The sequence below is a fragment of the Nesoenas mayeri genome (genome assembly GCF_963082525.1).
Source record: "Nesoenas mayeri genome assembly, chromosome: 1".
Lineage (NCBI taxonomy): Eukaryota > Metazoa > Chordata > Aves > Columbiformes > Columbidae > Nesoenas > Nesoenas mayeri.
In genome coordinates, this window is record NC_137541.1 from 15374563 (window position 1) to 15392405 (window position 17843).

General features: G+C 37.8%; 1 protein-coding gene across 1 annotated transcript in view; it reads right to left on the reverse strand.

Annotated features, from left to right (window-relative positions):
* Positions 1-1924: 1924 nt before the first annotated feature.
* NAMPT (nicotinamide phosphoribosyltransferase) overlaps positions 1925-17843 on the reverse strand; it is a gene marked incomplete at its 5' end in the record, with an annotated part of 29158 nt that continues 13239 nt past the window's right edge. The window contains 9 exons of the mRNA XM_080363318.1: positions 1925-3143; positions 4943-5077; positions 5233-5373; positions 10377-10496; positions 11736-11961; positions 13972-14108; positions 14457-14615; positions 15112-15240; positions 16828-16931. Of these exons, the coding sequence (XP_080219444.1) occupies positions 3030-3143; positions 4943-5077; positions 5233-5373; positions 10377-10496; positions 11736-11961; positions 13972-14108; positions 14457-14615; positions 15112-15240; positions 16828-16931 (1265 nt within the window). The 3' untranslated portion in view covers positions 1925-3029. The remainder of the gene's footprint in view (positions 3144-4942; positions 5078-5232; positions 5374-10376; positions 10497-11735; positions 11962-13971; positions 14109-14456; positions 14616-15111; positions 15241-16827; positions 16932-17843) is intronic.

Below are 17843 nucleotides of genomic sequence, written 5' to 3' on the forward strand. Positions count from 1 at the left end.
TACAGATGTACTCACATCCTGAAAACCACTCTTTTCTTTACTAGGGCTAAGCTGACTGTAAATTCAATCACTGAACCACAAAGAGCGAGCAAGGCAAGCGCCTAGCTCTGCTGCAGAGGACTGCAGGGACAGCACAGCTCCAGCCTGTGCTTGGCAACAACGAGCACAGGAATGGAATCTGATGCCCAACATCGCAACTTTAAGACACAGTCAAGTGGCTATTATTTTCACTGCCAGAACTAAACTTTATTTCCATGTGTATTACATACTGGTATTTGATGCCAAGTACATTAAAATTACTTTAACAGAGGATTTAAGTGAGGAATATTTATTCTTCACTAAACAGGTTAAGAAGGAATGTAAAAACCTATAAGAAAAAACTGTTTAAGCTTTGTTTCGATTTTGGCAAACCAAACAGTCAAGTCCTCTTCTGTTCTCTCCTCAGATCTTTCGAAGTACCAAAAAGGCATCTTTTCAGAATCATGCAGGTCAAGAAAAAAAAAAAAGTCTTATAAAATCCATTTCTTATGCTAAATATGGTTACAAATAAGAGTATTAACACAAAACTCCTGATTTCTATTTTTAAATACAAATACTGTATTATATTATGAAATGGGGATAATTAAAATATATCAATGACTACAAATCTAGTAATTTAAAGCAAACTTAAACATGCTGTTTGCTTTCATGTGGAAGAATTAGGATATTGTACGGTTCAAGCACTGTAGTAATTTCCATCAACAGCTTGATGCCCCAAATGTCAAACCGCCAAACACAGAGAGATGTATTCAGGTCTGAATAGCACCAGGTGTTTTTATTCCCACCCCCCCACCCCCTTTTAAAGATATTAACATTTAATAAAATGAATGATGTGACGGTTTTCTGATGGTGACATGCACAAGTAGACAATTTGCTTCAAGAGTCCAACTAATAAGCTAAAAGTTTTAGACAATACTGAACACCTACTAATGTATTTCATGGTACACAAGAAAACAGTGCTTCCACGGTATATCCTCAGTTCTCAAGTACAAAAATATCAGTTATGGGTAGTCAATAGTTATCAAAATTTTTATTGGTACAGAATGAAAGCAGCATTTACTTTGTTTTTAAACCATACATCACAAAATTCCCTAGTACACATGTGGAGGAGTGAAATAGGCTCTGTACTATTTACCTGCTACTGATCCTAGGTCCAGATTTAAAATCTTTCCCGGCCAAAGACAAACAATATCATTAATAGCAAAGGGAAGGCAGTTCCTCAGTGTGAAAGGTCAGCATTTAGAGTCTTACTAAAGCACTATTTTTGAAACAATACATCACTTAAATGTAGAATTACATACACTACAAGTGGAAAACAAGTTTTTATTAACAAGAACTATTGAGACTGGGCATAAATGTCTTAACCACAAACCCTGGAAATAATATGGGTACTTTGATGTGGCCCTTTTTGGCGAGAGAGTAAGAACAATGAAGTATGGCTTTTCAATCTTCCTTTAAAAGCATGTTTTATAAAATTTTGTAGGCTTACATTATTTTAGAGGACTCCTAACATTTTTTGGTGACATCATTTACTAGTTAGAAGCATTAATTACAGCCGTATATTAAGCCATTCCTGCTAGTTGATCACCAGCACAACACAGGAGCCATCTACTTTTGCTGTTGTTTTTTAAGTCAGGGAGGTCCTTTTCTAGCGAGTGCCATCCTACAGTACTATCAAACATTTCAGAGGTTACTACATAGCTTCTCAAATAAAATCCTCAACAGTTTCGTTTTCCAGCAGATATTCAAATCAAACATATGCAGAGAGCAAATACAATCAAGTGCAGACAGTTCAAAAGTATCTCTCAAACGTATTGTTCTACAGTTGCCCTCTACAAAATAAAAGCCTCTCCTCACCCCAATAAACAGGGCAGGAAGGGGAAACAGGTCTGCCATTCATGGAGGAGTTTGGCTAGCATAAAGTTTTATTAAAGTTGTTAACAAAAATAGTTAAACATTTTTACAATTCAACATCCAGTCTGACAAAAGGCAAATCAATGAAAAAAATACAAAAAAGTAAAAAAGTGCACTACCCAGTCCAGTATTTTGCTTCAAAGTCATGTCACTTACAGTATATGAAAAATAAACCCAGAAGTGTAATTACTTTAAAATACACCGCTTCCATATTTCAGTATTTTACACATATATTCTATAGTGGAAGAGGAGATCTCTTAAAAACTTTACTCTTAAAATATTGAGGTGCATATGCCAAGTGAGATAGACTTGGCAAGTTAAGTTGCAGTAGAGAATCCTTAAAATTTGGCATTTCATTCACATACCTTACTGCGCCAGCAAGGTCTGTAGTACCTAAACCTTCTAGTAAGAACAGTAACTTCCTTTAATGCAGATGTACTAATACAGACAGCTACAAGAAACAGTGAGGTCAGCAATTCTATGAGATCTTAAGGAGATACGAGTCCTGATTTAGTCATCAAATGGTACAATGTCACAACAAACTTTAAGGCCGTGTTTTATTTGCTGATTAATGGACAAAAGGCAATGGAATCCCCCCCACCAAGTATTTTCTTGAAAGTCTGTGCTCATAAAAATCATGAAAAGTTGGAAAGACTTAATTATTGAAACTTTAAATATATTTTACACAATCTCGTTTGTACAAAAATACAAGTTAAATATAAACATAAAGCAATTATGATAATTTTATGTAAATCCATTTTGTGATATTCTGTTATATATAAAAAAGTTTCTCAGCTCTGTCTCATTTGTGAAAAGATCAATACCAGATTGAATCACTACTGGCAAAGGGCCCTAAAAAGCACACTTTAGCATTAAATATGTTTTACAATGTAAGTACCATTTCCTGATTTCATCTTCTCTAAAGACTGGCAAAAGATAGGGCAGTATGTCCATAAACCAACAAATAATTTGGCTACAATGTCATAAAACACAAACACACAAATCTGTACAAGAAACCCAGTAGCTATGCAGTACGTATTTGCTACACACACACATACACAGACATGGAATGAAACTTAGTGAGACGCCACTTCTAGTTCACTGTTCTTCAGCCTGGCATTTTGTCTGACTTCATCAAACGAATATGACTTCGTTACTTTTCCATTCTTAAATACTGTATGAAGGAGATCCTGCAAGAAACACCAGTGCTTTAGCAAGAGTGATTCCGCAAACGAGCAAACAACATCGGTTACACAAACTCAAAGGCGAGCACCTGAATCAAGCTTGGCAAGACTCAGGCTTTAGACTGCCAAGACACTAAATCTTTACAGCCTCATCCAACAGCTTTCACCAATGGTTAGATAAAAGAAAGGATTTAGGGCACCCTGTGCACAGACAGGAGCTTTGTGCTGAGTAGTCCCCAAAGTGAGTTGTCCACATGTGGCAAAAGCCAAACACACACACTAGTAAGAAAGGCGACACTCAATCAATTAAATGTAACTCAGTTCCAGAGGTTTAAATGAAATCTTTATTTCCTCTAGAGCAGGGGTGTCACTCATTTTCACCGGGGGCCACATCAGCCTCGCAGTCGCCTTCAAAGGGCAGAATGTAATTTTAGGACTGTATCAATGTAACTGCTCCTACATTTGTACAGTCCTAAAATTACATTTGGCCCCTTGAAGGCAACTGCGAGGCTGATGTGGCTCCCGGTGAAAATGAGTTTGACGCCCCTGCTCTAGAGCAACTATGAAAAACAGATTCTCATAGTCCCCTTGCACATATATTTTGTAAAACAGTGTATCAGGAAGTGCTTGCAAACAGCACAGTGGAAGAGCAATAAGCACAGCTTTGTATAGAAAAGTTAGCACAAAAGCAATGTTGAGCAGTCACTGTGTTCCACGACCTATTGCAAGGACCTGTGGGTTTAGGGAAACAGACCCACAAAAAAGAACATTTCCTTGTCATTTCCCAGAGAGCTCCAGAATCTGCACCACACAAATAACCCTCTGTAGTATCCCAGGACAGAAAACATCTTAATGAATCATTTCACCTGTCAATAATGAAGTAAATATTAATATATCTCACCTAATTTCAGAGCCAAAGTCTTGTGATTTGTTTAGAAGAGATTTCTCACCATTAGGCCCTTTCCCTTTCTCCATATATATACATATGAATGTTCATTCACAAACATATATACATGCATGTGTATATGACTTTGAAAATATTTTTTCTTAGATCTTTGCATACAGAGCACAATAGCTACAGTGCATATAACTCTGTTTTCTGTCTTGGAATTTCTCAGAGAGATCTGTTTTATGCTTAGTGTTACAGAAGACAGTGTGCCTAGTAGCACCCCTCTGCCTCATAGCACAGAAATGTGCTTCTCTATAGCAGAAAACTCAAGAAACATTCAGTTAAATATTTCATGGCTGGCACACTGAGACTGGCATAAAGTGTGTGTTTATTTTATTGAAGTAGCATTTCATTTTGCAATTGTAAACAATTAACAGGGAAACTGAATTCCTGGCTTCAATTTACATCTTTGCAAATTGGGCAACTACTCCACATACAAAGCACTAACACCTGAAGGAACTATTTAAAAATCTCAATGGGGAAATAAATTTTAGTTACATCTGTCCCTCTCCCACCTCCAACTCGGGTCACTACTCAAATCGCACAATATAGCCCACGCAAAACTACTTGGGTAGCATATTTTGGGCCACATTTAGGCATTAATTTTGGGAAAAAGCAGCGATGGTCTCTTGTTTCTGAAGACAAGAAAGATCTCTAATTGTAAACCCTAAACATTTTACTGGCATTCTAAGATGCTGCTGTTACTGAGTTTGGCACTGGGGACACTTCTGAGGTGATAAAATGGGAGTTGAACTAAAATATAATAAAAAATAAATCCTGAAATTAAGTTATAACCTGCTTTTTCTGAGCCTATTTTTGCATGAAGAATGATGTATTACGTTTCGAAAATTCATACCTGTCCATACTCTTCAAGATCTCCCTTGCCTTCCTCAAGCGTCACAAATTCCCCAGCCGGTGTCCTGTGCAATGACAGTCTGCCTTTCTTTGACCTTTTGTTCGGATCAGCAACCGGGTCCTTGAAGACATTTACCTAAAATGAAGAGAGTATTTTTCCAAAAGGAAAGGGCTTTGTGGGTCTTATGTATCTAATTCAGATGGTGTAATCTAACAGGAAATGTCAAACAGGTTTTCAAGCAGGGAGGCCTCTATGGAAAACATAATGGGAGACATAGTACAAAGACGTACCCCGAGACCGTTGGTCACCACGTAACTACATTTGAAGGAACAGTTTAAGAGATCTCTAGTTAGTTTCTGCAACAAGGCTCCACCAGATCCAAAAGCAATATTCTCGATACTCCATTTATTCTTCTTCATTCCCTCCACAATCTAATAAGAAAAAGAAAATTATGACAGAACATACTTTTAGGCCATGCCATTTTTCCACAAAAATATTACACTACTTAAACGAGATGCTTTTACAGACAATTAAACCAACTAACATTCAGTTTCCAGGAGTTATATGTAACAATTCTGTCAATAATTGGCACACTGTTTGCATTTTTATTTGTGATTCCAGCATGGCATAACTATTTTGCTGTAAAACCATTATCATGCCAGCAAGTATACTTCCCAAACTAGGGTAGCACAGTGATGCAATGCCCAGACAATCAGAGCTCTAAAGAAAACAAAAGACTTCATGGGAATATTTCAGAGCCTTCTCAGAATTATTGGAAGACCTCAAAGCATAGCATGTAACCTGAAACAAAGCCATCATCTTGCTCATCAACTCCAGAAAGTTGTTAGCCACTTTCACCCATGACACATTCTCTTGAAAATCACATTGACTAGAAACAGATTGTCCATTTCAAAGATGGGAAATGGAAATTGATAAAGCTGCTCAGAAGTTTCACTTTGCCACCTTCTCAGGCAGGTGCAGATCAATGTGAACTGCACTGCTTACAACAGCCAAGTTAAAACTTAATAAATCATTTCACCCCACTCTCACTCTACCCAGCCACATATGACATCCTCTAGCCTGGAGGAATGGGTGTTGCTTTAGTCATGCTCATAAAAGGCCAAGATTTTTTTTCCCTGCCCTGCGACCCTTAAGACAGCCTGAAATGATGGTTATAGCCCCAATAAGAGTGTGTTTGAACTCCTATCTCCTAACCATTTTACTAATAAAAGTGGGTGAGAAAACTTCCAAATGGGTGAAATAGCAAAATCCCATCCAGGCAGAAAAAAGGAAGGTGAGAAGCAGAATGGAAGGACATAATCTACGGGAAGAGTGCAGTTTCAAAACCCAACATTGTCAGAAATCTGGTAATCTTTTGTGCAGTCTCAGACTCCTGCATCTAAAAGAAACGCCTGAGTAACACTGAACAGGACTGTTTCAGGAGCTACTGATGACAAACCACTTTTTAAGGGACAGCTAGGGCAAAATTTAAGTTTCATAAAGAAAAAAAAAAAAGAAGATAAAGAAAGGCAATTCCAACTTCAGACAGTGGCAAAGGGGTAGCTAATGTAAACAGAAGAGCACACTAGTATTTGGTTTATCCATTCAGTCACATGCAGACTGTCTCTTCACAGATACTCCGCAAGAGCCACAACCTGTTGAGGGTATGCTCTGAACACCTTCCCACTACATTTGTAGTAGGGATTTCCCCAGCAGAGATCTCATCACTGAGCTTCTGTCATTTTAATGGTACCAGCTTACTCCGCCTTATCCAAGAGGCCACGTGAAATGACTCTCAGGCCCTTCCACCATGACTTTCACTTAAGGGAACCCTTTGGAGCCTTTGTATCCTGAACAAATATGCTCCCCCCCCCCCCCCCCACCTCCCCAATATGTGACAGTGGATTTTAGCAGCAGTCATCATATTCTTTCAGATGGTAACCACACACAAAAGGCATCTGTTATTTTCAGGTGATTAGTTTCTCCTGGAAGCAGTTAAAAGGGGTGTCCAGAAGGAAAAAGGATTGAAATGAATGAAAATCTCCATTAAGCATCTCAGAAGTAACTGAAGATAACAAAAGCAGGGTAAGAAAAAGGATTTTGTATGCCCTATTCGTAAGCATAAGGTCCAATAGCAGCATAAGAAACCAGACTTGACTGGGCCTGGACATGGTCTCTCCTTACCTCACTGTCTTTTAAAAAGGCAAATGTAGGTAAACTCCACCTGGGCTCTGATTAAGTTCTGTCCAGACACTGACCAAGCCTGAAGCCATGTGAACCGCTGGCCAAGCCTGAGCCAATGTATTCTACTCCTTTCACTATCAAGTTTTATAGATCTGGTCTGATATCAAACTTCCCTCAACATGCCTGCAAGACATAGCACAAACTGCCCGGTATAAACAACATCCTACCAAAGCATATGATACTTAGACTCCACGTTCGCTGGTACTTGTAGGGTAACAGATGCTACTACAAGCACAGCACAGCTGGGCCATGGCCGCTTCACCTTCTTGCCTGGGTGAGAAGAAACATGAACCCCTTCCTGCTCTCATTTACAGATGGTCTGTTCATCTTGTGCCACAGACGCAACTCCTCGCTTACCCTGAGTGAAGAACTGGCTTCCACCTTTCTACTCTTTCCCAAGGGATTTCCTTACTCAGACTGATCTTTGGCTGATAAGGGGTGGAAGGGAAATCGAGACTAAGCTGAAAGGCACCTCTGACCCTGTCAGTGACCTGCAGCACAGACCCAGATAGCAGCTTCCTTCCTTATGGGGAAGAGATTGTGAACAGCAGCAGAAGTAGGAAAGAAGAAAAGGGGGGTATCCCAAACCACTGAGGTCTCCTCCAAAGGAAAGCAATACAGAAGAATTTCTTATCTCACACTTTCCAACCTATGCAGGGAGAACAGTTCAGGTGTCAAGATTTTGATCAGCATCCTCTGACCATTATGAGCATGATTAATATATCAACAGTGACTCCAGATTAGAGGATTTTTCTCTGTATAATAATTTAAAGACATCTGGAAATTGAATGTTCAAAGAAAATCCTTTGAAAGTGTAGTATATTGTGGAATTAGCAGATTGGAATGATTTTAATAAGTGAAAATGCTAGAAGAAAGTCAGAAAAGGTTCCTTACCTGTTCTACCAGCATCCCCTATTAAAACAAAGAATTTTAAAATCCAGTTTATACTCTGAGTTGTTTTCTATATTGTTGTTTCAGCTAGTTTGGATTGTTACACAAGACTGATAGGTCATTACTCATTCTAGATTTTCCTATTGTACCCATTACGTTTCACCTGATCCATAACAATAAATCATGCCTAGAACCTAAGACTAGTATGAAATAATCAGAATAATCACTTGCATGTGCTTTACGAGGGAAAGGGAAAAAAGACAACCACAATAACACATTTATATTTTTTCATGTAAACAACTTCTTGAAAGGGATGAATCATGGTCTTTTTGTTCCAACATAACTTGCTGCTGTCAAATAAAAAGTGTCTTTTTCGTTCCTTCCTGCTTCTTCCAGCTCAAAACAACAGTTCATTTCCTCTCCTGTATTGTATTTGTGAGTACTGGCCCCTTTTTTGGGCCAATTTAATCCACTAAACCAGAAAACTGATCACTTTTGGCTCAGTTAGTTTGTTGTTATATGTGTGGGCTAAATCAGTTTAACGACCAGCGGTTCAGTGACCAAAGCTTCCATGAAGTGCGCAGCAAGATTAGAGAGTCGGGAGAAGATGAGAAGGCGGTGACCAGGCAGCAGTGAGATACATCTGTTCCGTACGCCTTGTGGAACTGGATTTTCCTCATAATCAGTTACAATTTGATGAAGAAAATATGTAAACAGGCAGATGATCTGAACAAAGATTTGCTCCTTCTGCCTCTTATCCTCTCCCATTGGCTGTTGAAATTATTTTCCTGCTCTATGTAGATCCTGGAGAGCAATGTATTTTTTCATCTAATGCAAATGCTTTAAATACTAATTTTAATATTTTTATTAGAATCGATGCTATATAAGCATCATTAAATTTTGCCCAGTATAAGTTACAGAAAGCAACCTTTGAGTTTCTACAAGAAAGAATTATTTGTCCAGCTTCTTTTCTGTCATGACTCCTGAAAATTTCAACAACATACTTCACTTAACACAGGCATCTGTCCTGTTAAACAGTTGTTGAGAAGAAGCAGTAGTTTATTAAAAAAAAAAGTCTCGCCCTCTAGTATCTCGTGATAAGACTTTCTTTCCAACTATTAACCTCTCATGCTTATGTTCTGTTAAGCACATTAACATACTTGTATATTCTCAAAAAGCCACATTGGAAAAAAGAAATTGCTTTAAAACTATTGGAAGAGAAACAAAACTGTAGTGTGTAACAATCTCAACACTAACTGCTCTCTAAGGATCTGAGTGACAAATTTGAGTTCTGTGGCTGAGGTTCACATTATGTGCCCATGTTGAATAAACAGATAGTTTCAGACTCTAAACCAAGCTTGGATGTCTCTCTTACTCCTAATTTTGAAAAGCAGCAAAAGTCAACCTTGTTAAAAAGTATCTAACGATGTGTCAATCTAGAAAGCTAAGACAAGTGTCAATAAAATAAAGTAAAATTAATCTTAAAATTACCCAGCTTCTTTCTGGTTTTGAACTCTAACACAGCTGAGGATGAATGATCCAGGACAAATCTGATGAAGTCAAGTCCTCCTCCTTTTACACGCCCCTCGACATCTGTAATTACTGTAGCCTGTACCTTTGCAACTACATTATATTACCTAGTATCTCCATCTTGTCATAATTGTGAATTTGTAAGTACTTTCAAGCACGCAACATCTACTAAATAAACAATTTTTGTCTTAACGAAATTTTACTTTTGATTTAAACTACAGACTAACCTGCTATACATATTTTCTGGGCTTCCAACAATCCTTATTCTGCTGGTTGTCAAATCAAACTCACAAACCTTACCCTTGTTTTTAAAAAGTCTCCTTCAAGACTACACCTTCAATATGAGCGTAAGCACACTTCAGATGATATATAATTAATGAGCCGAGCCAGTTAATTACTACTATGGCTATAGCACAGCAATCACACAGTGTGCCTCAGACATCAATGAAAGGACCAAACACTGACAGATTTTGATCTGAATGAGACTTGACAAGCAGGATGAAAGCAAACAAAAGGAGAGGCAGTGGGAGGAGAAGGGTTACAACAGGGGGATTAGGAAATGCCTTTTAGTTTTTTAATGCATCTTAATAATTCCCTGTGGAGTTGTAATGAATTTGCTTTACGCATTAGGATATCGCTGCCAGTGTCTGGAATGAAGGGCAGGGTGGGGTCAGCAGTCTCTGCTGCAACACGGGACTAGTTATAGCAGAGTCCAGATTAAATATCAACATTGCCAGTGTCACCCTGACACGTGAACAGGATCTCCTACCTCTTGCAATGTGTTGATATCCACACCATCCCCTTGAATAACTCTGAGATAGGGTGGCAGCAGCTTGTAGCCTTTTGAATTCTCTGTAACGGGAAACTTCTTCCCTAAGATCTCCAAGACCTATTGAAAAGAAGAGGGAGTCAGTTCAGAATAAAAATAAAAACCTGCTATTCCAATAAACACAATTTCCACATTTGAGTCATGCTCTGAAAAATAATATTTTGTACATATACCCATATGTCCTGCTCTAAATCTCTCCACGCAAGCCCACAAACAAAAAGCATGCCAGCCTCTGTGCTGGAAGCCATTAGACTAAAGCAGTCACAGATCATATGGCCTTTGTGAACTTGTACCCAAGAGGTAACCAGAACCATGCTTCCTTCCTTTCTATCTTTGGTTGCTGTGAGTTTTTGCTATGAAATGTGTCAACTGAGGATTCTGCTCTTCTTTTGACCTCCCTTAAATGGTGGATAAAGCTTTCAGTTTTCTGCAGTTTTGTTAGCAACCAATAAACAAAATGCAACACTTCAGTCAGGAGTTTTTCTTATCAGCTCTGATAAAGGTTATTTGAAGTTCCTATTTGTGGTATGTCACTCATCCCAAAGGAAAAAAAAACAACACAACAAACCAAAACCAAAGCAACAAACAAAACAATAACAACAGAAACCTCACAGTGTTAAAGCTGTACAGATCTAATTTGATGGAGTACCAACATAACTAAAATCTCCCTTATGTTCTTATTAAAACAGTGTGGACAGCTACTCGAATTCAAAGGTATAAACAGCTTTTTTGATAGAACTGCAACAATCATTGTGCTCTCTAAAGAGCTGTAAGGCCAGAAGCATTTTTCAACTTGGAGGCTGTACGCCACTGACTTACAGGCAAAAGGGAGAAGAGTGCTGAACTTGTATTTGTAGCATAAAACTGTGAATTACAATAATACAGGACACCAAGATACCTAACCTTGGTGGTAAGAAGTCTTATTGGCCTGGTATTTATTAATGCTCAGGTTGTTTCCCATTTTATTTGTTATTAAGTAATGAAAGACCTCTCTTTATAGAATCATTCCAGTATCATTAGACCAGGAAAACTGCTAAGTGTTGTAAAAGCTTCAAAAATGGTATGAGAAAATGGTTTTGAAAAAAAATTAAAGCATTCAGACTGCAAAAGATTTTCCACATCTATATTGAGATGAGGTAAAAGTTTACATTTTTCACAGGTCCAAATCATCCAACATCAAATATATGCTATGCATACCAAGTTAGAGCATTATGTCTCCTACGTTCATTAGCCTGTCATTACAAAACAAACAGTTGCCCTTCCCAATCTTGTATACAAATGACTTGAAGAAAGGATTACCTTTAAAACAGTGTCAAGGGGATTCCCAGAGTCTGGTCTAATAATAAGCGGTGCTTCTGGACTTCGGGCTTCAATTATCTGCCTTAGGTCATCACCCCATATTTTTTCACAAGCATTGTAAATGTCATAGCTGTCACTAACCACAGATACAGGCACTGAAGAAAACTGCGTCACTATGTGTTCAAAAGCATCTTTTTCATGATCTTTCCCCCAAGCTGTTATGGTACTGTAAAATCAATTGAAAAATGCACATTAGAGCAGCATTTACATGTTAAATCACACATTCTGTATTTCCTACCAGTAAGAGTTCAAGATAACAGTAGGCAATATGATTACAAGACAGCATAAACTATGTGCTTTTCTGCTCTGTGTTGCATGGATACTAAACATACTATATGTTAAATAAATAGCACCCTGGATTCACTTTTGGCAACTCAGGCAAACACTTGACACAAGAAACTTCTTTCACATGTAAATGTGACTTCATTTATTTATTTGACATTTGTGAGAGAGTTTCGCTTTTAAATCTGGTATTCAAGCCATTAGGGAACTACAGACACAAGAACAGAACATCTGCTCTGACAACTCCAGACTACAAAATGGCAAGTAGAGAACTAGTAGCGTATGTTAGAAAAATCTGAAAACACAATTTCTTTTTTAATAGTGATTTAAAACCATTATGCTCACTCACAGAAACATTCTTCTAGAGGAACCTCACGGCATTAACCTTGGTGCAAGGGTACAGGCAAGCACATAAAACAGTTGCTGAGAGGTAATAAGTTATTGAATGCCAGCTGACCTGCAGTAGCTGTTCTATATGCGGCTGTCGCAGACCAGCTGACATAACTGACTTTAACTTGGGTGTGAACACCTAAAATGCTCTCATGCAAGGCACAGGTGTACAGTAAGAACCAGTGGGCATTGAATTTTTACCATAAAACGCTAGCATCAGCTTCTGTGTGGACAAGCCCCAGATCATGGTAGTGAAGAAGCAATACAAAATTTGTTTCATATAGGTTGGAGCAGTCAGAGGAACAAACCTGACGGCGTGCCAGAGGCAAGCATCACACGGGAGGTTGTGGAATGGTAACGCAATTCTGGAAAAAAAATTAGGTCTCTTGTAGAGACCTTTTTTGTGTATTAACTTGGAAATGGTGACAGCAGTCTCCATTTGGCAATGCCAATTTTAACCAGGGCAGTTTCAGCTGTTTGCTCCAAAACCACCACTTCAATATGCTGTGCAGAAGATTCCTGTTCTGACTCTGTGTTTGCTTTCATTACAAAGAATTTTATAGTTGCTTGGGCCACCATTTTTGGAGTTCACTGTAGTATTAAGCTAAGCAAAGATGTTTCAGATAATTTGTCACTTCTACTGACCAAGCAGGAGTTCTAGAACAGCATTATAGCAATGGTCTAGAAAGTTACCTGGCATAGTGTTCCTTAAAGATGATTACTACCTTATGAGGGCAATTCATGTAAGCTGTCTTCCAATTCTAAGTGAAAATATTCACTATTTAAAAGCACTAGATTTTGTATTTGATATGAAGAAACCAACAATCTCTTCCTTTATATTCTGCTCATTTCAGTATGTAGACATGCAAGTGAAATCCAAGGATTTGCATTCACTCCTGGCCTTGTACAAGGTTTGGATATTAAAAGAAAAAAAAAAAAGAGAACTCTTCATTTCAAACGTCTGCTTGAGATCAGTTCCTTATGCTCAAAAACTCATTCACAATTTGTAGTGAGACATCAAAGATTTATCATTGGCTGAATTAGTTATGATGATGGGAAGCTTTAGAGCAACTGCCTCTTCCAGAAGGAGAACATGATCTGAGAGAGTCCAGAATTGCAACTTACATGGTTTTCATTCTGATTTTATATTTAAAACAAAATTTAAATTTCATTATGTGAATCCTCAATACCCATTTTAACCTGTAAGCCTTCAAGCCCAGTCTAAAAAGAATCATCCAAAATTTACTGAGACACTGACAAGAAGGTCATAGTTAAAAATGTTTAAAAGACATCTACAGTTAACAACAACCATGTCACTGTTGTGCCCTTAGAACATACAGAAGCCCCAGTACTGAACTTCAGTCTCCACAGCTGGATCAGTCATGGCCAATACTATATGACATAAATGAAACAGCTTAATATTTCTGGATACAAAGATGGATAAGAAAAATATTACATTCTGTTAAGTTATTTTTAAAAAGGCTTTAACAGTCCAGTATCTTACCTGTGTTCAGCAGCTGGAACAGAATATCCTGGAACCGGATCTTTTGTACCATAGTACTTTTTAATTAATGCAATTCCTGCTACAGTGTCTGTTCCTTTGAAGTTCACCAAATGAGCTGAAGCTCCTATTCCTGCAGTCTGAAAAATACGCCAGCTTCCAGTTGTCACGTCAACTATAGGAGCCTAAACCCAGTCTCCGCCTAGCACTAGTTTGTAACAGAACTCTGACTCAGTTCCTGCTTCACCCAAACCCTCTTCATGCATTAACACAGGAAAGACAGTTTCCATACAGAAAAAAACCTCTCCAAGTCTAGTGCTCACAATTCAGACACATACCCACCCCCCATCTCAGATCCCCTCTCCACAATAAGTCCAAACACAGCGCTCTGTGCATTCACAATTTCACTGCTGTTAACAGATACATGCGACAATCCTTTATGGTTAAGAACAATTAGACTTCTCAAACTATTAGACAAGTAGTATTACCTCTTGTGAAGAAACTCCTCTGTAGCCAAAGTCATGCAGTTTATATTCCAGTCCTTCTAAGCTGCCAGAAGTCTCTAGCAAATATTTGGCCAAAATCTTTTTCTGCTCTCTCGAGTTTGTAGCCACTGTGATTGGATACCATGACTGCACAAGGATAGTCTAAAACAAAACCCATCACATTATTAGGTGTATATTTGCTTAGGACTTAAAATCCCCACTTAGCATTTAATCAGGCACAAAAAGGTCTATTTGTTTTCATCATTCATTCAGAAAGCACTTATGCCTCCAAACGTTTGCTTTAGGGCTACGGTAATTAGCCTTTATAATGCCTCTATAAGGTAGGCCAGGTATCAACCATCTCAGGAGTTATTGCTCCCAAGCTACAAGCACACAATTCCACCCACCCTCCTTTCCTTGTGGATAAAAGTACTGTTGTGAATTTCATGTAAAATTATTACAATCTCCTGCCAACTAGGGGAACAAGGCCTATGTAAGAACACTAAAAAAATAATCCAGGCTTACTTTGAGCAGAAAATGAAAGCTACTGGAGATTCCCCTTAAACTAGTGACGGATTCAGACTTTAAGTACATGAATATTTACTCAGAAAAAAAACCAACCGAACAAACCAAAACAGGTTAACTTTCTGAAACTGACCTCAATCCAATTAGTGAGCCAGTAGCACTCTGGATCTGTGTTTTCTACTGTGAAAAGGACATTTCCTCTGGGAATTACAGAGCCCTCAGGAACAGCCTTTATTTCTATAGGAAGATGGCCATCATATTTCTGTACAAGAAACAGCAAAGATTAAGGCCTACATATTTTTTATTTGATCAAGCTTTCTTCTTCTTCATTTCTTTCATTCTAGAAACAATTTTGTTTGCACACCCACCATCCCAAATAAATTTTAAAACCCCCACAATTATCAAAACTGGAGGAAAATTCTGTAACTTAAAAAATAGTCTCTTTATCAAACCAAATGATGGTTATCAGTTGTGCTCCTTGTGCAAACCGAGTCAAGGAGGTTTAAATATTCTATACACATGCATAAGTTCTACCCACAGAACAAGAAATATTTGCTGCTCAGTTTTCTTCAGTGCTTTTACATGAAGTTCAAAAAAGAAGTGGAAGTCATATTTGTTTACATATATGCACAATTTTAGCGAGAAAATCTGACAAAGGAATAAGCAATGCAAACAGGGTATACAAGAAGGCTTCTTTTGACTAAACCAAAGGCACCCATTGACACAGAATCAGTTAAACCTCATTAAAACTCAGTATGGACAGACATGCAGCATTAAAAGTGTATTAATTCAGTTTAGCCAGAGAGGGATCAAGATTACTTTAAATACAGATGAGAGCAGTACACAATGTATAATGAAGCTTAAACACAAATATGGATTGAATTCACATCTGCAGTTATTTCAAATGGATGCAAGTCCTCTACAAAACTCCCTCTTAGAAGACAGGGGTTTTATTTACCTTGCTGCCATTCGCAACATTTAGTTGAAATTCACTTTTACCTTGCACACCTTATGGTCCACCCTAGTTGCAAGATGACATGCAGATATATTCAGACAAATGCCACCATAAAATACATACGTTCAGGGTATCCAGGGAAAAATAAATGCAAATAACTAAAAATTGTGTTTTCAAATGCCAAAAATATCCATTCAGTAGAAACCACAATGAAACTTAGCATTTGATTAATCTGCAGAGATTAGAACAGTTCTGAAGAATGCTATTATAATAGTCTGTATCTGCTGCTTTTACAGAGATATTTACAATTACCTGAAGACTGACACCTTTTAAAACAAAATGGAAAGATGATAACTGTGGGAAGACTTAATTTGGAGGGATTTGTGTGTCAGAAGTGCTCACACCTTGTATTTCAAAATAAAGTTCAACTTAAGTATCTCTGAAAAATTTAGGAAACAATTGAACAAAACGTGGATTTTCTGGAACTATTTGCACATGCAGTAAGTTGTAATGCTTTCTACATTAGAATAAAAATGGTTACAATTAGTTACAGAAAGCAACGTAAATGACTGAAGTAACCACTAAGCACTATATTACATATATAGAGATTTGCCAACAAGCCCCCACTTATACTAGCTGGCTGACAGCAGCCATAAATCCTTATTACCTGCAAAGCCATATTTAGCATCTGAAAGGATGAAAATTACTTTTCTCTAAGGAATTATAATTATATGATTATTCTTTGACAGCTGCTGCTCTCTGTACACTAAACATAAAAAGCTAAATTTATCCAGTCTTTACTATTGTGGTTGAAAGGAGAGACTGCTGTATTTATTCTACAGTTGATTCATAAATCCTTCATGATGATCTCATCTTATTTTCACAATTTTTTACCTCCAGAATATAGTTCCATCCCTTTTCGTTGAAGACATCATCTTGAAAATGCTCCCTATATACTTCTTTGGCTTCCTTGATTTTCTCTTTGGTCACCACTTTACCTGTGTTTTCAGAAACAGATGAAAGTTTAGAATATTGTGATATTAATCAATTTATAAATTAAATAACAAAAAGGTTCAGATTCAGAAAAGTTACTTTGCCTCTGACAAAGACACGGAGAACACATCAAACACAGTATACTAGCTATGCTAAAACCAAGTTTTACTTTCATTTATTACATAGATTAAGATGCTTAAGAAACCAACAGGATAAAACAAACTTGTGGTTTTCAGGTGACTCAGAAACAATTTGAGATTATTACTCTTTTATGACAGTCAATAACCTGCCAAGGGTTTTAGCAGCAGAGCTTTTCCCAGAGGAGTGTGATGACTCTGCAAGTTGACACATGCAACAAGACACAATCCCACTGGCACAAGGGTCGAGCTATGCTGCTCCAGGGACAGTCCCTGTGGAGAGGATTTACAACCAGTCTCTGACTAACCACTGCTGCAATAGGAACAGACAAACTAACCACATTATTGGAATAAGCATTGCTACTGCTTCAGGACCAGTCATCTACTGGAAACATTAGAGAACAATCCTCAGCTAAAGAGAAACAAAACTATCGAGCATTTTGATTATAGTGGAATTCCAATCTTTGGCAGAATTGGCAGAGATACACATGAATTCTGGATGGAGACAAAGATATGTAAGCCACATAACCGAAGTTTTCCTTCTAAAGCTTGGCAAAAGGCAACTTGCATTCAGGTCAGAACAGGTGATATTTGCACATAATGCAAAAAAGACCCCAAACAAAATCTTAAACAGCACCAAGGAATTTTCAGATGTTACTCTTAAAATTGTCGACACTGAAAATGCTTTCACATGTAGCTGCCATATTCAGCAACTTAAGCTGAGTGGCAACTGAAATTTAAGAGAAATTAAAACCATTATTAATTCAAACAGTAAATAAA